Source organism: Sander lucioperca, chromosome 13 (genome assembly GCF_008315115.2).
Source record: "Sander lucioperca isolate FBNREF2018 chromosome 13, SLUC_FBN_1.2, whole genome shotgun sequence".
In the NCBI taxonomy this organism is placed as follows: domain Eukaryota; kingdom Metazoa; phylum Chordata; class Actinopteri; order Perciformes; family Percidae; genus Sander; species Sander lucioperca.
The window spans coordinates 11,518,635-11,538,631 of NC_050185.1; the positions used below are offsets into that span (position 1 = coordinate 11,518,635).

At 41.3% G+C, this 19,997-nt stretch overlaps 2 protein-coding genes across 4 annotated transcripts; one reads left to right on the plus strand and one right to left on the minus strand.

Annotated features, from left to right (window-relative positions):
* Positions 1-319: 319 nt before the first annotated feature.
* On the minus strand, positions 320-9,128 carry gnb2 (guanine nucleotide binding protein (G protein), beta polypeptide 2). Of its 2 annotated transcripts, XM_031320392.2 has the most exons (11): positions 8,433-9,128; positions 6,552-6,631; positions 6,401-6,439; positions 5,710-5,816; positions 4,935-4,998; positions 4,485-4,647; positions 3,529-3,595; positions 3,239-3,440; positions 2,376-2,592; positions 1,382-1,518; positions 320-1,240 (listed from the first exon to the last, which is right to left on the minus strand). In XM_031320392.2, the coding sequence occupies exons 2-10, from the start codon at positions 6,606-6,608 to the stop codon at positions 1,412-1,414; spliced, it is 1,023 nt and encodes a 340-aa protein (XP_031176252.1). In that variant the 5' UTR covers positions 6,609-6,631; positions 8,433-9,128; the 3' UTR covers positions 320-1,240; positions 1,382-1,411. The 2 variants fall into 2 exon arrangements, with proteins under 2 accessions (XP_031176252.1, XP_031176251.1); XM_031320391.2 differs by having other exon boundaries at positions 320-1,518; positions 8,433-9,127.
* Positions 9,129-10,924: 1,796 nt separating this feature from the next.
* Positions 10,925-19,525, plus strand: slc12a9 (solute carrier family 12 member 9). Of its 2 annotated transcripts, none has more exons than XM_031320380.2 (14): positions 10,925-11,237; positions 13,297-13,517; positions 13,664-13,798; positions 13,903-14,040; positions 14,150-14,452; positions 14,571-14,678; positions 14,889-15,000; positions 15,104-15,261; positions 15,339-15,421; positions 15,512-15,636; positions 16,052-16,244; positions 16,325-16,499; positions 17,799-17,945; positions 18,036-19,525. In XM_031320380.2, exons 2-14 carry the CDS (start codon positions 13,313-13,315, stop codon positions 18,875-18,877), a joined length of 2,724 nt encoding a protein of 907 aa, XP_031176240.1. In that variant the 5' UTR covers positions 10,925-11,237; positions 13,297-13,312; the 3' UTR covers positions 18,878-19,525. The 2 variants fall into 2 exon arrangements, with proteins under 2 accessions (XP_031176240.1, XP_031176238.1); XM_031320378.2 differs by having other exon boundaries at positions 11,134-11,253; positions 13,294-13,517.
* The last annotated feature ends 472 nt before the right edge of the window (positions 19,526-19,997 follow it).

The window sequence follows — 19,997 nt, forward strand, 5'->3', positions numbered from 1 at the left end:
TATAGCATTTATTTTTTTTAAATCAATCACTGAACATAATTTCACTTGAGATTCTTAAAGGCAAGGATTGCTTTCAATGATGTTTGTGATAAATGTTTCATTGTCATTGTAAAATTATATCAAACTAGAACTTGTACCTGCTAAAATGTACCTATGCTATTTAGAAACTATACCATTGGTAATTTAACAGCATAGGTCAATGTATGTGTTGCCATTCAGTACCCAAACAACCATTTATAAGTCAAACTGCAACTGAATGCACCCTTCTTTTCCATTGACTTGATGACTTTCCAAGTGTATAAATAAAATACACAACAACTGGCAGGAGAGGCTATTATTTATTAATATTATGTACAATTACACCATCGTAATGTCCAGATAATACATTGACAAAGTCAAAGTATGAATACTGGCTCCTGCTTTATTAAGATGTCTTATACAGTAATGCTTTTATTTTTTTTCATCCACCTTTTGGATCTCAGGTCTTTTTTTTGTTGTTAATTTAACTTTATCAATATTGTCTATTAATAATCCTTAAAGTGTATCTGAGGCACACAGGGAGAACATGAATAAAATAAGTGTAAAAAAGAAGAATAAAACAAAAACTTAAGAGCAGATGTACTGTATGTGGGGGGGGTTCATATCTATAAAAACAGTGACTATATAATGTTTTGAGCCAGATGAAAATAAGAGTTGATATTTTCCCTGGACTCAGACGATCATCCTGTCTTTTTTTCAGTGTTAATGGACTCACATGATCTTTCCACAACCATTCTTCCTTCTCATTAGCATCACAGAGATACATGTGGTACTGAGACAAAAATAGTACAGAAAAATTTGTCTGGAGTGCATTTTGGACTTCATTGTAAACAAAGACAGAATTGTCCAATAACGTCTTCTCCCCTGTTTAACTCGAGGAGCAATATCTCTCAGGAAAAAGGTGTGTGTGTGTGTGTGTGTGTGTGTGTTGTGTGAATGAGCGTGTTAGACGTGTTAAAAGGCTTCAGGTAATAGTGGCATTTGTGTTTTTTATTTGAGCAGCTGAACATCCAACTGTATTTTATCACATTTTAAAATTTTAAAGATTATATATATATATGTGTGTGTGTGTGTGTGTGTGTGTGTTTCTGTACTTAAATCAGCTGTAGGTAGTGTGGGCATGTGTTTAGGGCTAGGTGTTTTAGGTGTGTCGTCATGTCCTGCATACTGTGTGTGTGTGTGTGTGTGTGTGTGTGTGTGTGTGAACTCATACCTAAGTCATATATATTATGTACAGTACAATGTTGCAATTTGTCTGTTGAATCTTACATACAGTGAATACAGGGTGCAAACTGTGTCCCAAGATGGGAGCGGTGTTTGTTGGCGGTGTATGTGTGTGTATGTGTGTGTGTTTGCTGTTTATGTGCGTGGCTCAGTTCCAGATCTTAAGGAAGCTGTCCCAGGACCCGGTGCTCACCGCCATGCCGTCATCTGTCACACCCAGACAGCTCACACGATTGTCATGGCCGGCCAGGACCCCTGCAGGGGGGACGAGGACAGACAAAAGAAGACTTGTTACAGTAAAATGTTTTTTGCTCTGAAACATTTCAAAAACCACAGAGAACACAGCAAGCTTGTGTTTATTAGTGCTTTAACTTCCAACACAGGGTGAGCCGTTTGACCAAACATGTACTTTTTTTTTTGTTACAAAATAAGGCTTGACACGTGTGAATTCAATGAGCTATCTTTAAATGACTCGTAAGTAAACTTAAAACTAGAAGAAAAAAAAATATTGAACGTTAGTTCCATATCCTGATAATTTTATGTTGCCTTTTTTTAGGTTCAATATACACACAATTATGTGCATACCATGAAACACATTATTATGGATTATTGTTTTGGTTTCAGTAAAAATAAAAACTCTTCTTCACTCTTTTCACCTAAATCCCATTGGAGTCATTTGCATGAAAATACAGCTCCAAAGTAAGGAAATTGAACATTTTCTTATCACCTCCATTGTAAGCAGTTTAGTATTACAGTTAGTTACATTACCCTGAAGTTATTAAATAGATATTATATATTTATATAAAACTCTTCATTCTTTTAAAAAGAGCTAAATTAACCTCTGAATTGCATATTGATATCGAGCATTGTGTTTTTAAGTTTTCCGTCACTCTTTTTGCACCAAACGCGCTCTTACTTGGTTTTTGAGTGAGATATTGCAGGTGATGGTCAGATAAGAGTTGGTTTTACTTTGATGTATACAAACAAATAATGTTCCCTGATGTCTTACTGAGGTAACTCCACGATTAATATAACCTTCGCTTGAGCCTCAGGTTGAACCTTTTTAGACCTATTTATTGACATCGCACCAATACACAGCTGTTTCCACCCACCTGCTCTGTCTCCCTTCATGGCGTCCCAGATGTTGCAGTTAAAGTCATCGTAACCAGCCAGCAGCAAACGACCGGAGCGTGAGAAAGCCACGGAGGTGATGCCGCAAATGATGTTGTCATGGCAGTAGAGGCTGAGCTCCTGGTCTGCACGCAGGTCAAACAGCCTGCAGGTGGCGTCGTCTGAGCCTGTGGCAAAGGCGCTGCCATTGGGAAAGAACTGTGGAGGAAGCCAGGAAGATGGATGAGAAGCAGGAAGTGTGGGTACAGCTATATCAAGATACTCTTAAGAAGAGACGGCAAGCAGGTGATTCTGTGTAGGAGAAGAGTTCCCTACATGCCCTAATATGACAAACTGTGTTCTCATTGGCTACTGGTGTCTCTGCTCTTGGACTGAATCAGATCAGTCTGAGAGATGATCATCATGTTTTAATACTGAATCAGTCTACCTGTCATCTATCAGATTTAACCTGAGTGCTGCATCAGTCCAGGCTCAGGCTCAGTTGGAGTCTGGACTGATGTAGGATGTTCAGATATGGTGTTAATTGATAATCTTGTTAATCCTTTAGTGTGCTCCGAGTTTAAATCCCCCCCAAAGCTGGAGACAAGACAGTGTGTGACGTCACTGAGACAAATCCTGGAGCTGCTCTGTTGATAATGTATTAGACGTACATGTTAAGGAAGAACTGCCACTTTAGACCACTGCTGGGCTGATACCCAGTGGCAGACAATTGGAATTTCTAATAGACATATGAGTTAATAGGCAGCACATTGTGTAGCAAACTGTTTATTTTCTATTTATCGCTGGTATATTCAGATCAGTTTTTGGCAACTTGTAGTTTGGTCACAAGCCTCGGCACACTCACACAGATGGCGTTGATGTCCGACTCGTGGCCTGTGAAGGTCTGCCGGCACATGCTGTCCCTGATGTCCCACAGTTTGACCGAGGCGTCGCAGGCTCCCGACACGAAGGTGCGGAGGTCAGGTGACAGGGACAGACTCATGACGTCACCGCTGTGGCCCGAGAAAACAGTGGTCTGCTGACTCGTCTCGATGTCCCACAGTGCACTGGGGCAGAGAGCGCAGAGTTAGACACTGATCCACTCAGGGAAACATGCACTGCACACTGTCTGTGTTTTGATCTCTGTAGGCTCACCATGTGGTGTCTCCGGAACTCGTGATGATTTGATTGTCATCAATGAAACGGCAGCATGACAGGTAACCTGAGAGAACAGAGTACAGGTGAGTTTGTGTTGTTGAACTGAATGAAACTTAAAGGTGATCTGCACATATACACATTAAGGTGATAGTGGAGTGGCACTACTAGCGTCTACTGTAATACAATAAGCACAAAATAGAACTATTATTGTAACAGTGCACTGAACGTACAAAACCTTAGGGTTTATGCGGAGAGGGGATGGGAATGCCATTTGCTGCATTCATATACATTTATATCAATCTAGAAAATAGCAATTTATGATAGAAATGGTTATTGTGCTTTCCGTGGTGTAGACCTTGACACACCTGATACTTTATGATAATAACATTGTAGTTGCATCTTTCCCACAAAGAGACTTTAAAGCTTCATCTTTTATTAATGGTCTAGTGTATTTTTAGGACAATATAATATGATATAATATTAGATCTAAATTAATTGATTTTTATTAACCCAAAATATCCAGAGAGGTACTAGTGTCTGCGGCCTTCCTCTCAGACTGCATTCAGCCCCAAAAAAGAAGCAAATATCCACCAATTAAGTTTGGCGGACTGTGTGTAGCCTGAGAGGCAAAACCTAGGTAAAACATCTACTGCTTATTGCTGTGAACACACAATAGGCATCTTGATATTAAGTCGCAGCCCATTTTGCAAATGATGTACAGCAGCACAGTAGCTACAGTGTCACAAACCAGTCTCGCAGACAGGAGTTGATGTCTCAGCTCATTAAGACAGCTCTGCACTGCGATTAATTAACCATGTAAATGAAATCTTTATTGTTTAGGGGTTTGGGAGCAGAGCTTTCCCTCGAGGCAGGAGACTGCCTGCTGCACGCTCGCCTGAAACCTCTCACCAGTTTGACTTGTCAAAGTGGTTGAGAGTGTGATGTTCTCTCACCTGTGTGGCCAGGTAGCTCCCTGCTGACCCTGACGTTGCCCTCGCGAGTCTTCAAGCAGTAGATGGAGCAGACGTTGTCCAGGCCTCCGCAGGCCACGTAGTTCCCAGAGGGGGCGTACGCACAGGTCATTACCCAGGAGGAGCGCAGGGGGATGGCATGTATCTAGGAAGGTATTTGGAAGCAACAGACATTTAACTTTTGGAGTAGAAGGAAATCCAATGCAAGCGCTCTTGTAATAACAGCATAACAATGTGTATTGACACTGAAAATCTAATGCTAATGCCGCTACAAATGTTAAAATAAGTTACTGCAATGGTTGCAAAGAAAGCTGTTATGAGTGAACCACACTCCTAGAAGAGAAAGACGTCCCTCTACTTTCACTTCCAGTTCGGACAGAGGCCAAGTGTTACTATTTATCCAGCTGATGAGAATTATTCAGCTGACTTTACCTTGTTAGTGGTGTAGCTGTCCCAGACGATCAGCTTTCCATCTTGAGAGGCACTAACCAGAAGCCTGTGGAGGCAAACATTCAAACATTTCATACCATATCCATCGATGGACGTCCAGTTCGGCTTAGTGCGTTTATTATCTGAATAAATTAATACTGTCGACTCTCATTTGTCTTCCACAGTGACTTGTATACTTGTAATACAGGCAAAATGTTGAAAACTGAAAACTTTGGTTTTACCAAATATTTTAGAACGCACACGTGGAATATAACTACAATACAGCTTTCGTGCTTTTTTGATTCCATAGTTCTGAACCTAAAACTACTCCAAAGAAGTTTTAAAAGAGACATTTTGGATGTTTTGGCTCAGAGTTTTTGAAAACTCAAAGATGTGATTTGTGAGGCTGAATCACAATGACAATGCTAACATGCTGATGTTAATGTTTACCATGCTCACCATCTTAGTTTAGCATGTTAGCATGCTAATATTTGCTAATCAACACTAAACACACAGCACAGTGTAAACAGTCAAAGACCTATTTTAGGCCACCACTTTTCAGAACGGCTAGGTAGCCTGCACCAGCTTGGTATGTTTGTTACAAATGATGTGTTTGTTTGTTTGTGTGTTCCGTAATCGAAATGTAATGTATTATCCCATGTGAAGTTGCTATTGTATGGAGCCAACAAATGTAATAGTGCACAGCACCTGCACAGTGAAATGCTTTAATCACAATCAAAGTCACCAACACAAAATGTTCGGTACAGTATAGACTCACTTTGAGTCAGTGCCCCAGTGCATGGCGTAGATCTTAGCAAGGTGGCCCCGGAGGGTACGTCGTGTCCGCATCTGAATCCGCCCCACAGGATCCAGACCAGCAGTTATCTAGTTTAGTGAGGAGAGGTTAATCAAATAATTAGTTCAAATGAAATTCACCCTTTTATTTTTATTGATATCTGTGTGCGATGGAAGGTTCGACAGTGAAGCTTCTTGAGATTTTAACAATATTGTAAGCTATAATACACTGGAGACAAAATAAGCACAGGAACAGCTAATATGTCATGCCAAATTTGATATGAATGACTTAAGATGTAAAAATGAATAATATTAAAGTAATGTATAAAGCACAGCACAAGGAAATGGTAAACCACCATGGTTATACTTCTAGTGATCATGTGGGTGGAAATTGAGTATGAATGAATCTATTTTTTCCAGTCTGTGCGTTACAAAATAAGTAGTGTAAGATTTAATTAAAAAAAGATTTCGAGCAGCTGCTCTGCTTTTTCTATGTGAACCTAAAAACTCCCAGGTCTTTAAAACCAGTCAAGTTTCTCCCGTAACCTTTTTATTATGTTTCCATATCAATGGTCGCCAAACACATGGTTATCACTAAAATAAAGCCCCCAAAAACATGTTTATTATAAACATGTTTTGTAGCTATACCACCTGGGACATTCAGTGGCACTTACCTGTGTCAGGGTTGAATCTCCACATGCTTTCCTGGCATCCTGATGGACGTGGAATCATAGGATGCAAAAATAAGACATGACACAACATGTTAAATATATCAGCATTATCACCCTAAAGATGAAAACTGAACTATAAAAAAATTTGACTTACTCGAATCTGGTTCCTCAGTTGCTCGGCCTCCTGGCGAAGCTGCTCCAGCTCACTCATTTTGGATTTGTCAGGGTCGTCACCTGTTGGCCGTTGGAAAACTTTAAATATCAGACTCTGATTTACATGATGTATAATATCATAATTGACTGCTGATGTATATTAGTGAGGCCCATTGGGATTAGCACAGTTTCGCATTTTCATAATCCAGTAATCCTGGAGTCCACTTTCATCAAAAATTGATCAATTAAGTCAAATAATTTACGTAAAATACTGTTTGTCCCTGATTTGGGAAAGAAATAATAAAATAAAAAAAACACATTTTAATCTCTAAGGATTACTGAACCCACACAGTGAGAATAAACCTTGTAATCTGTTTATGTCTGTGCAACCATGCCTGGTTTAACTGAGGAGAATAATCTGTAATGACTAAGCTGCTATCCAACAGCCAGCATCGCTACCCGGCTGAGCGAACACTCCCTTTAAAGCCGACGGAACTTGACTTTGCATTTACAGGTTGTGTATTAAGTCAAAACTTGTGCTAATGCTGGACAGAGTCATCTTTTTTTTGTCATCTGAGACACTGCGGTTCCTAAAAATGAACATGGTAGGAGATGTATAATTTAGCTATGGGCCAACTGGGGTCAAACACACTGTACATCACATCATGCTTTCAGTAGGAAGCAGCATTTCCTGTTCCTGATAGGAGTACAGTTACACATTCAAACAGCTTCCCAAACAGGGAGCTTCTATTTGCATTTGTGAAGCAATTCAAATCCACAGCAAACAAGCATACAGTGCACACTGCAAAGGAAGAGCAATTAGCTACAGTAGGTCACTGTTCCCTGGAGGGACCTGCGACCAGATGGATCACACGGCACTAATGGAAGCCAAAAGGGGTGCATCATGGGTCTGAGTCTCCTGGCACAGCTGCTCATTTAGCCAATGAGGAGAAAAGCAGAGTGTGTGTGTGTGTGTGTGGGGATGGGGGGGGGGTGATGATGCATCAGAGATCAGGCCTAGATGGGTCCAGCCAGATGCTCGGATGGATGTTTTTGTCGCCTGCGAGCATCGACTGCAGGGGGGGCAGATTTGTGCTGAAGTCATGCCACTGGACAGTGGTAAAAAAGACACATATATCATACGGACTCCACCTGCACTCATGCATGGCCTGGTAGCCAACAAGAGGCTATATCTCCTTCATGATGATGCTGATGAGGAAGGTGACGTTATAATAAAGCATATTCTTAGTGCCTGAAAATTTGAGGGAGTTTACTGGCCTTTTGAGAGCACATTTAATAACACAAGGAGAGAAAAATTCAAAGAGCATGATGCCAAAGTGTGACTGGCCCCACCCCTTTGGATGCACATCTGATGTGGAACGACACTAACATGGCATCTGCAACTGGAGCAGAGCGCAGAGCCCACAACCACAGCATGTTTGACAGAGTAAATGTTAATGTCAGAGAAACTGTGCGGCTTTGCTCACTCCCAGGTTTTAACACATGCAGGCCTGGGCTGGGAGCTCCGCACGGAAATAAAAGCCGCAGTAAAGAAAGAAGCGGGTACAACAGGACATATTCAAATATATAGGAAGACCACCATAAGCATTTTATTTCAGCGTCTGAAGCATTTAGAGATTCCTAGTGTATTTAAATAGGAAGGCAGGCCCCATGAATGCAGGCTACATCACATATTGATCAGCACAGCGGCTGATGAAGGCCCTAACCACATCTTGTTTCAGATGCTGAGCTTCTAAAATGCGGATGTAGCTAAATTAATTTAGTCGAAATGATGCCACGAATAGGCACATCATCACCCCATCTTACACTCAATAGGCTGGCCTAACAGCGGTTGTCACAGCGTTTGATAATGGGTGGCTACCTGTTAATTCCCCCGATGATTTTGCTGCTTTTTTTTTTCTGCCGTGTAAAAACCGAAAGCAACGTCCCCCAAAAAAGATTTAGCTATATGTCTTTTTCACTCATTAAAAAATAAGATCCACTTAAAGCTCCGTGTGTCACGATTAGGCTGTTTCCAAATCCTTCAGCGAACAGACAAACGGAGGAGGGCTACACACATTTCCATTTCTCTGCTTTAGTGGAGCCTCCTGAAAAAGATGAAATCTGCTGCTGCTGTGCTGCCGTTTCCTCCTCGAAATATTTTCCCCTTTTTCACGCCCGACCAGTTAACAAAAACATCTTTGTCCAATGCGACGTAAACAAACACAATTCAGCTCGGGTCCCCGGCCCGCATCAAGCACTGTCCATTACTATTCAGTCCGTTTTACTCCGATTCTGCTTTTCGTGACGTTATCCTCGTTTCCTTCCTCTCTCTGGCTTCCTCCTCCCTCTGCTGACACTTCATCAGGACAACCGCCTCCGAGCCAACAATGAATTACTGAGTAAAAATCTGCCTCAAATAGAAAGTAATGGCATTAAAAAAAGCTTCTGGTTGCAAGAAATCAACCCATCAGTAGATCGACTGTTCGGGTTTTCTCCCAGTATTATGAGAGGCGGCCCTCTCGGTCGGTTATCCACACTGTTCCTGTTTTGTTTTTTTCTCTCTTCTGAATATCATCATTCAGAAACAGGCAGCCAGATCACGCGGTGGGCGCTTGCAGAAGGATCCTCAAATCCGGGCATGAAGCATGTTTCAACCACACCCATCTCTTAATACTATATAGTAGCATAAATCCCATGACCCCCCCCCCTCTGATAAGACCACTCTGCAGGTTAGAGATCCTTTTCTCACATGCATGGACTCTTCAGTTGTATCTGTTCAGAGAGATAAAGAGTTGATCCTTTAGGTTTCTCAAGTGAGGAGTACCTACAAATTGAATGTTTTTAATTATGATAACTTCATGTTTTGCAGGGTGCAGCACAATGAGGAAAGTAGAAAGCATGGCAGTATTCTGTCCATCCTCTCCACTTCGAATGGGAAATTTATAAAATAAAGATAATGCTTTTCCAGTGATTTTGGAGGTCAAAGGAACAAGAAATGGGAGTATGAAGATTTGAACTGATGATTGGATAAGGGGACATTTTGCAGTTGCTCTAGTGAGACTGATTAGTGGGTCTGGGGGCTCATTAAGATTTTGTATGGGATATATCAAATAAATTGGATTTGGATGTGATTCAAAAATTCTCCCAATTTGTTTTATTTTATTAAACCTTTATTTAACCTGGAGTAAAGACTCATTGAGTGTCCTGTGTCAATATTCTATTGAAATCATTCATCACTGTAGTGTCCTGCATAAGACATTAGTCATGTGAAACCAACTCCAGGATTTGTCACAACAATCTGTATAGTTTTGAGTAAAAAAAAATGTTTTTCTTCTTTTTTTTTACTTCACTTGGATGTTTGCACTCCACTGTGCCAATCGTGGTCAAATGCAATTTACACAAGTGTGATGTGGAAACCTCCAGTACACATACACACACACACACACACACACACACACACACACACACACACACACAAACACAAACACATATTGTGTGCAGCTTTTGAAATGTTTGTCTATCTATCTATCTATCTATCTATCTATCTATCTATGTCTGTCTCTGTTAAACAAAGCAAAGGCCATGCTCGGAGCTAATTTTAAAATTGTTACATTTTCAAAATGACACAAGTAAAATAACAAACTATTAATGCAATGTTTTGGTCAGTGATGGGTGTTGTGATTTAACAGTCCAGCAGGGATCATGAAACAAAAAATAAAAAGGCATATAGCTATACCAGATTCTGTATTTCTCTAAAGGCGACTGTGCCCAGAAATCATTACATTTTGGCATGTTTGTTTGTTATAAGACATGGGCAGAGTCTTGGAAACCATTTGTCCAGGAGCTAGAGAGGTAAGATTGTGGAGATCCTGCATGTCCATGTCCCTGCCCTCCTTAACCCTCTCTCTCTCTAACATCATACAATCCCCATATCAATCCTCTTGTTCATTTTCAGTGCTGACTTGTTTTCCTGGAGCAGAATGGTAAAAGCTATTTCAGTTTTTTTTTTTATTTTGAAAAAAGATCCATTATTTTAACGAAAACCATATTGACGTATCATGTTAGCTCTGCCACATAATGATCCCCTTTCTATTTATGGAAAAAAATCTCCGTCACAATAATGACCCCTGGTGTGGAGAAGCGCCATTACAGTCCAGCTCACATGTATAACTTTACATCAGCGCCTCATGCTCATATAGGCCCTATGTATGCATGCACGTTTTTTTGAGTGCATACAACCGAAATCACCACTTCACGTGCACTTATTGGAAGTTATTACATTATTAGTGATGTCATGTTTGACTGCAAATAAGGGGCGTGGTTATTTTAGACAAGCAGTAGGCTACATTTGCTCATATTTGTGGTATTTTTGCCCTCCCCTTTTGGCAGTCACATGGGCGGTTTCTGCTCTCCCGTGACACTTTTGAACAAATAATAGGAGAACGAGGCGTGCCATTGCTGCTGTGTTGTTATTGGGCAGCACATCTTTCACAGCATCAACTCTCCGGACAGCTCAGTTCTGCCTGTCCGGCCTGCAGCGGTTACATTTGACCGTCCACTGCGCATCTGACCCGGTACATCTTCCACCAGAAACAAACCGCTGAGACCAGCAGCGAGAACCAGACTCAGTGGGCCACAAAAGAAGCAGGAAGTGTGTGAAACTGTCTCGGGAAGGTTCAACGAGGTAAGTTTGACTGTCCTCGGTATTTCAGGGGATAACTTACGAAACAGCACAGGGTGCGTCTGGCCGATAATATCCTGGATGTTGCTGTTTGAATGACACACTGCAGAAACACTTTATGCCGGGTGAGTTGTTTCATCACTGCCGCGGCCACTTCCACTTCCTGGCCAAGAGCCTCAAAACGTAAACAAACATTTACCCAAGATGCACCTGCAAATGTGGCGTATTATTTAGCATGTGTTTACCAATTTTGCCCCCCAAAAGACGTAAAGTTGTAATGCCGCATTTGCTCCACCCTCATGCTACGTAAGAAGAATATGTGACGGAAACGGTGATTTATTTTGGTAACTGACTTGTTTCTGAAGTAGGGTCCGTGGACCCTGACAGGGCCTTTCTAAATAGGTCTAGGCCGTCTGCATAAGCATTAGAGGTATACAGCTCAGTGCGTCACCAACAGCATCCTGCAGAGCACGGCCGTGAGTCTAAATGTCACTTGCAGCATCAACGACAATAAAGGAACTAACTAAGTATTGATATGCACCAGTGTGTGCGGTTCTCATTGAAAATACAACTTCCCTGTTTACACAGCCGGCAAGTCATCTCCCCATGATGGGGTTCTAATCAGATGTATTACTCAAAACTTGTATGTTGTGCAACTGGAATACAAACGGCTAGTCCACTAGGTGTTAAAAACATATGTTTGGTCAGCCAGTGTTGGATACCTACAGTATCTCCCTGGAAACACACATTAATCTGTCAAATTGGGCTGCACCAGTGATTATTTACAAGGTTGATTATTCTTTGGATTAATCATCATTTAATTTATTGAGCTTAAATGCTTGTCCGACCAACAGTCTAAAACTCGAACATATTCAGTTAACTATCAGATAAGACGAATAAAAGCAGCAACTTCTCACATCTGAGCAGCTGGAACCATGCAGTTTGGGGCATTTTTGCACAAAAAATGAGCCATATGATACTTATGATGATGACGTATGATTAGTTGATTATCAAAATAGATGATTAATTTTCTGTTTAACCACTAACTGATTAACGGACTAATATTTTCAGCTCTACTGTTAAAATAATATGAAACTCCTAGGTAGAAAAGAATCAGTAACTGGGTGTAATCCCTGTAATAATTAGAAGATTATGTCCCTTCATGTCCCTTCTGTCCTAATTTCAAGTTTCCCCATCATGTGATACTTGTAGCTGACTTAATAACTCACAGAGAGGAGTGTATCGTAAAGGAGACTCTGGTAACAGCTTTAGTGATGTAACTGCCTCCTTGAGAAAGAATGGAGAAAGTTGAACGCTTGCATCTGAGAAAAAGAAAACAACCAAGGTCACCTGCACAGAGGGGCATGCCTGGGCTGCTCAGCTGAGATGTCTGCTTTTCGGTTTGATGTAAAAACAGACAAGCAGCTGCGAATCAGCTGACTGCAAATACCAACCTGAAGTGTGAGCTACAGCTTTTATTATTAAGAGGGAGTTGCAAACTTTAATCGCAGGCTTTCTTTGGTGGCATTTCCGTGCTTGATTTTTGCTGTGTTGTATAGTAAAGGGATGTAAATAAGGCAAGTGACTGACTGTGGATAAAGTAATAGAACAGGTACTGCATTGTAGTATCAGGGGACTTTGTGGCACCTGAGTGCTGACAGACTTGTTTGACTTCATTTGCATGCGTGTGTTGAGTCACTGAATCTAAAGGTTTGTCAAAATCCCAATGTATTCTCAGCTGCTCAAAAGCCTCACACATTTTTTAAAGTAAACAATTTGTTTATGTGATGCTGGAAGCATTCACGAGGCAGAGCGTGACATTTTCTACTGTGGGCACATGATGATCTTCATTTATTGGAAGTGCCTGAAAGGGTAAAAACATCACTGTGTCTGTTTATGGGTGTGAGAAAACAAACGCCTGTGTGTGTTTGCGGGCTTGTTGCAATATTTGTTTTGAAACCGAGAACAATACATTTGAGTATACAAAAAGCTATATAGATTCGATATGTAGATTCAATTCTGTAGTTATATTTCTTTCTCGTTCATTTTTTTTTTTATACAGGCTCTTCTCACCAACCATGTCAAACGAACGCACCCCTTTGATCCCCTCAGGGGTATGTTGTCTGCCTGTGAGTGCCGTGGTGTGCGGCGCGGAGTCGGACACCACCCCTGAATCCGCCTCCGAGACACCAAGTAAAGACTCTCGAAAACTAAACACTTTTTTCGGGGTGATGGTGCCGACCATCCTCTCCATGTTCAGCATCGTGCTGTTCCTGAGAACCGGTGAGTGATGCTTTGTGTAAAGAGATCGGGAAAACTAAAATCTGTATTTGGTTGTAGACAGTGGATGATTGTATGAATCACTTACATTATAACTGAGTCATTGTGCTGTACAGTAGTGACTAACACTGATCTGATTTCTCTTGCAGGGTTTGTGGTTGGTCACGCGGGGCTGTTACAGGGTCTATTAATGGTGATTGTAGCCTACACCATTATATCTCTTACAATACTGTCCATCTGTGCCATTTCCACCAATGGTGCTATACAAGGTGGTGGAGCCTACTGTATCCTTAGAGACCAAACCATTGTTTTTCTTGAGTGTTTCTTAATCTTGCCTACAGTTTCACTCATTTCAGTTGAAACATTAACCTTAACTAAATGTGACCAGACATGATAAGTCGGTCTCTGGGCCCAGAGTTTGGAGGAAGCATTGGTTTGATGTTCTTTCTGGCCAAAGTATTTGCATGTGGAGAGTATGTACTTGGTCTTGTGGAGGCAATACTTGACGTATTCGGTTCGGATCCTGGTAAGATTTTGATTATGTTACGTTTTTAGCTAAACTACCTCACCTACTTCAGTTAGTACACACCCACTTAAATTCTTGAGCATTCTCAGTTTTCTGCCTTCTATTATAGAGTCATCTGTTTCCGAGGGGCTGCGGGTGCTTCCTCAGGGTTACTGGTACACAGTGCTGTACTCCTCAGTAGTCCTTCTGCTGTGTCTGCTTGTGTGTCTGGTGGGTGCCCACATCTACTCCCGCACCGCCTTCGTCATCCTGCTGGTGGTCACCGTATCCTTGCTGTCCATCTTCATCAGTTCTGTGGCAGTCAAACCTCGTGATTTTGTCATCACCCACAAGGGATCTGACAACCAAACTTTCCACTACAACGCCAGCTACACAGGCTTCAGCGCGAACACTCTGAGGAACAACCTGGGCTGTGAGTTGGTGTTAGTGAGGATATGAAAGTGCATTCACAAGCAAAGCTACAAGGCGCTTCTCAATTTAGGGGCATCTATTAAAGGTATCGCTGTTGTTCCCTATTTTTCTCATTGCAGCTGGTTACTCTTTGGACTACAGCACCAACTCTGTCATGTCTTTTGCCACTGTGTTTGCTGTCATGTTCACCAGCTGCACTGGGATTATGGCTGGAGCCAACATGTCAGGTTAAAGCTTGTTGTCTTACTTGTATAATCACTGGAGTAGTTTTCCATCATGCCATTGCTACTTTTACCTTTGGATTATATCCATGTCGTTATGCAGAATAATGTCAAACAAGAGATGTATTTATAAACGTATTACAATTGAGTAAATCTGCATTGTACACACAGACATGCACAACCTGATGTTTGTTCTCACTCTGCATGTCTCTGAAGGGGATCTGAAGACTCCGAGTGTTTCCATCCCTAAAGGCACCATCACAGCTGTCTTTTACACTTTTACAGTCTATGTCCTCCTCTTCATCTTGGTCAGCGCCACATGTGACAGGTCTGAGATGGTTCATGGTAGTATTGTCTGAAACATAAAGAGAGATCAACAATCAAATTAGTAGTTATTTGTTTCTTTTTTTTTCTTCTTTTTTTTTTTTTAGAAACCTGTTGATTCAGGATTATGGATTCCTCCAGAAAATAAACATCTGGTCGCCGTTCGTCACCATCGGGATATTCTGCGCTGCTCTGTCAGCTGCAATGTGTGCTATGATTGGAGCATCCCGTATCCTCCACGCTCTTGCTCTGGATCACCTCTTTGGTAAGGCTTGAGGTTTTTTTGCTCATCATGTCTTCTTCAGTCATTTTTTTTTAAGAGGCTTTTGTTCTCTCTCACAGGTTTGCCATTAGCTCCAGCTGCTATCACATCAAATTCGGGGAATCCGTGGGTGGCAGTGCTGTACACCTGGGGTCTGGCACAGGTGAGCAGAGCTTCTGCAGTGTGCAGTCACATATTTTCTGATTTACAACTGGTTTCCTGAGCTGCAATTTGTGGTTTGTTTGTGTTTCAGTGTGTAGTGTTTGCAGGCCAGCTTAATGCCGTAGCAAGTTTGGTGACTGTTTTTTACTTGCTTGCCTACGCTGCGGTTGACCTGGCCTGTTTGGCTCTAGAGTGGGCGTCGGCACCAAATTTCAGGTAATAAAAGATCAATCACTGTTAAAAGAAAAATAAGAAATCAGTAGGCATTGCAATCATATTTTTCAACAGCCAGTAATTGAATCCTTCAGTGAAGTCAAAACACCTACTATTTAGGAAATACTGTATATTACAGTTTAAATACGTTTTAGGCTTTCATGCTGAAATCTAAAATTGCTCAGTGAAAAAAGAGAAAAGCTAATATTTAAGGTAGTAAAGGCTCAAAAAGTGAGATTTAGAAGGCAGACATTTTAGCACTTGTCCTCAACATTATATTGATTAACAACCAAATGAGCCTCATTTTATTACCATCAAATATTTTATGGGACAGTAAAAGTAATATTTATTGCCTTTCTCTGCCTTGGGTTTTCATGTGTCCGGTGGCCTTAGTTCTTTGTCTCTGTGTGTTTAACAGACCGACCTTCCAGCTCTTCTCCTGGCACACCTGCCTGCTGGGCATCCTGAGCTGTTTAGTGATGATGTTCGTCATTAACCCTGTGTACTCCTCAGGCAGCATCGTCCTCCTGTTACTGCTGCTGCTTTTCCTCCATTACAGATCGCCCACCAGCAGCTGGGGCTACATCAGCCAGGCTCTCATTTTCCATCAGGTATCTGGACTCATGCAGAGACACACTTAAACAGACATGCGCTTCAGTGTGTCAACAGTGCTGTCTTCCTTTTGGTTTAGGTGCGCAAGTATCTGTTGATGCTGGATGTGAGGAAAGACCATGTGAAGTTCTGGAGGCCGCAGATGTTGTTAATGGTGGCCAACCCTCGCTCCTCCTGTCAGCTCATCCTGTTCATCAACCAGCTGAAGAAGGGAGGACTGTATGTGTTGGGCCACGTGCAGCTGGGAGATCTGGGTAATTCTCTGTGGATGGTCTGTGATGGCCATCTGCAGCCAACAGTATGAAATTATTCTTATCTTTGAATCAGTGTAGCCAAGTCAACTCACCTTTTGGCCTTTTCATGTGTCTGGAAGCCTTTCACTGATGTATTCAACATGATATCATGTGATTATTTTTTATTATTCATTATGAGAGCTCATGAGCAAGATGAGCACGAAACATTAAAGTAGGTTGCACATCACTGACGTTGTGTCACAGATCTGATTGGATCACCTGAAGTCCACAGGCACCATCACGGAAGACTACCTCGTGGGCTTTCACTTTCCATCTGCTGCTTCTCTTGCATTTTTAATAAGATAATAAGTTTCCCCTGTATCATTGTTGCAATAGACCCGAGAGTTTCAAAACCAGCCGTCCTTTAAATTCAGCCAAATGTCTAGCTCTTTGTTTATTTTGCTAAATATGCACAGAGACCTTTCAAACCGTGAGATTATATTGTGTGATGCACCCCAAGAATTAAGAAAGCAAGGTGCTGACATATTCTTTCATTCATTCACTTACTCCCAGTTTGCCTTTCTGCCCCCTGGTGAGCATTAGGATACATTGCAAATTCTACAAACAACGCAAGTGCAGTGTTGGAAAGAAACTAGATACATTTGCTCAAGTACTGCAGTTCAGATTTTAATGCTTTTACTTTTTATGCTACATTATACTCCATTACATTTCAGTGGGGAAATATTGTACTTTTCCTTTACTACATTTGTTTGACAGCTGTTGTTAGTACTTCATTTTCAAATGTACAGATTAAACTGTACCTCTTTGACTTGGGGTCCTCTAACAAAGAGGTCAACTTATCCAATATTAGTTAGAAAATGAGTTAAGAATAGTCAGCCAATGGAACCACTGGACTAACTGTATTTACAGTCCACCTAAAGCTAAACCAGTAAAATGCTATTATGCATTGACGCACCACTATTAACAATCTAATATGTGATAAATAATAATATATTAGGTCCAGGGGACATTTTACTGCGGAACAAGTACTTTTAACTTTTATATTCAGCTGATAAAATCTATATATTTTGACATCAGTGGGATTTTAAATGCAGGACTCTTACCTGTAACAGAGATTTTTTACATTGTGGTATTTTTACTTAAGTAAAGGGCCTGAGTACTTCTTCTACCACTGTTCTGCAATTTTGATGAAATGTATTCAGTAGTATTGCATCTATGAAATAAAGCCATGTATTGTGTTAACGTTTGTATTCTTCAAATCCATGCAGTCAATTTATGTGAGCCTTTCCTGTGTTTTAGACTCCCTGCCATCAGACCCGGTCCAGCAGCAGTACAACTTCTGGTTGAGCCTAGTTGATAAACTCGGGGTGAAGGCCTTTGTAGACCTGACGCTGTCTCTCTCTGTCAGACAGGGAACACAGCATCTGCTGCGCATCACAGGCCTAGGTAAGCTCTGATTTCTCTTATCCCTGCCAAGGCCATATTCAGTACACATTATGATGTTGCTTTATCTGCACTTCTGTTTCCCTCTACAAGGTGGCATGAAGCCCAACACATTGATTTTGGGTTTCTATGACAGCTGTACTCCTGAGGACTTCTTCCTACAAGATTCTGCATTCTGTGACTCTTCGATGGGTCAAGGAAGTGAGGGCGAATATAATTTTGGGGTTGATTTGCCTTCATTACAGGCTCATTTCCCCCCAGTTCGACATGTGGAGAGCCCGCGCTGGCTATCACCAGAGGAGTACGTAGGGATCATTTCTGACGCCATTAAAATGAACAAGAACGTGTGCCTCGCCCGTTATTTCTTCCAGTTAGAGGGAGAGGGTAAAGATAGCAAGGTGGACGGGTCAGAACGGACAATAGATGTGTGGCCTCTCAACCTGCTCCAGCCAGGCAGCCGTGATTATGAGGATGTGTGCAGCCTCTTCCTGCTGCAGATGGCCTGCGTGCTCAACATGTCCAATAAATGGCGCCATGCAAGAATGAGAATCTTCCTGAATGTGGAGACTGAGTCTAACGACCAGGGCTGGGTGGTTAACGAAGAGACGTTCCGAGAGCTGCTGAGGAAGCTGAGGATCAGGGCGTCGATAAAGATCGTTCCGTGGGACTCTGTGGTGCAGCACCACGTTCAGCCAGATGGGGAGCTCCCTGCAGAGCCAACACAAGCTCTGTCTGAGGACTTCCTGTCCGCGGTGAACAGTATGTTGATGGAGCACAGCTCGCAAGCCACTGTTCGCTTCCTGTATTTACCTCGACCCACTGGTCACCGCAGCCAGTCACAGCAGTACTTAGCTCAGGTGGAAGCAGTGACCAATAGTTTGGGGCCAACACTTCTGATTCACGGTGTCACCCCAGTCACATACACTGATCTGTGAGCATGTGCAGTCATGGGTTTTGTTCATTAATATTAAAGTTGCAGCAATGTCTTATCTGTGTAAGTATAAACTCTTGTTACATGTAAAATGAACACATAATGTAAAGAAAAGTGGATGCTAAGGTACAGTATGTAGCAGCAGTTACTATACATTCACCTAATGCAGCTTTAGTTGTTGTTTTACTAAAGCTTACAAAAGGACCACAGTTGAGTGCATTTTCAAAATCGGTCCCTTGAGGTTTTTGCATTCAAATAGGATACTTCCTATTTACATATACTTGAACTGGCTTGGTGATTGAGCCAAGAAATGGGGGAATACTAACTTTTGTGGGCGTGATTTATGTCGACATAACCTGTTTGCATTAGCTTTAGGCCTGTCTTTTCAATTTAGACCGAAATTAGAAATTTGTCAAAGACTTCTCAAAACAAAAACACATTTTGTTTGGAGCAATACGGGTTGCCTCAGACATTGAATATAAAATGTCTATATATAATTTCAGGGATGAAATGATGAATTTGTTTTGCCATAACAATTGACCACAGTAAAAACTTATTTTCCTGGTTCAGTTTCTTAATGGTATTGTGTTAATAGAATACACATATACATATATGCTCGTTTTTAGTACATTCTCACATTTCTGCTGGTTGCTGGACCAACTCATCCAAATACTTTTTGTTTCTGAACAGATTTTTTGATTCCCATGCTTTTCTGCAAACATGCCTTGTGTCTGTGACATGTGCTTCTCTAGTCTTCACAAAGGGAACCGTTACATATGTTTTACCTCAGAATGATGAACTGTATTTGTTGCTATTGTGCTAACCTGAAAAAATATATTGCGATTTTGTTTTCAAAATAACACCAAAAAGTGTTAGTGATGGTCACTTTAATCCAGTCTCAGTCAGGACCAGGAACAACGATGATTCACACCAAAGTAAGTTGTAACATGTTTACACAGCAATTAATTTACCCTATTACAAAATATATATAATATATAAAAATATAAAATATACAAACAGAATAAAAGAAAGTTAGAATAAAGTTACTGCATTCTTCTCACATTTTTATACTGTGCAACACTCACCTTTTACCAAAACATAAATAGGAAATTGATAAAAAGTTG

Coding starts and splice junctions, on each gene's coding strand:
- slc12a9 (XM_031320380.2), top strand. CDS start 13,313: ATGTCAAACGAACGCACCCCTTTGATCCCCTCAGGGGTATGTTGTCTG. Junction 13,799..13,902: donor ACAAGGTGGTGGAGCCTACT/GTATCCTTAGAG, acceptor AAATGTGACCAG/ACATGATAAGTCGGTCTCTG. Junction 16,500..17,798: donor CGTGCAGCTGGGAGATCTGG/GTAATTCTCTGT, acceptor CCTGTGTTTTAG/ACTCCCTGCCATCAGACCCG.
- gnb2 (XM_031320392.2), bottom strand. CDS start 6,608: ATGAGTGAGCTGGAGCAGCTTCGCCAGGAGGCCGAGCAACTGAGGAAC. Junction 4,648..4,934: donor ACAGCTACACCACTAACAAG/GTAAAGTCAGCT, acceptor ATACCTTCCTAG/ATACATGCCATCCCCCTGCG. Junction 2,593..3,238: donor CGGACATCAACGCCATCTGT/GTGAGTGTGCCG, acceptor CTTCCTCCACAG/TTCTTTCCCAATGGCAGCGC.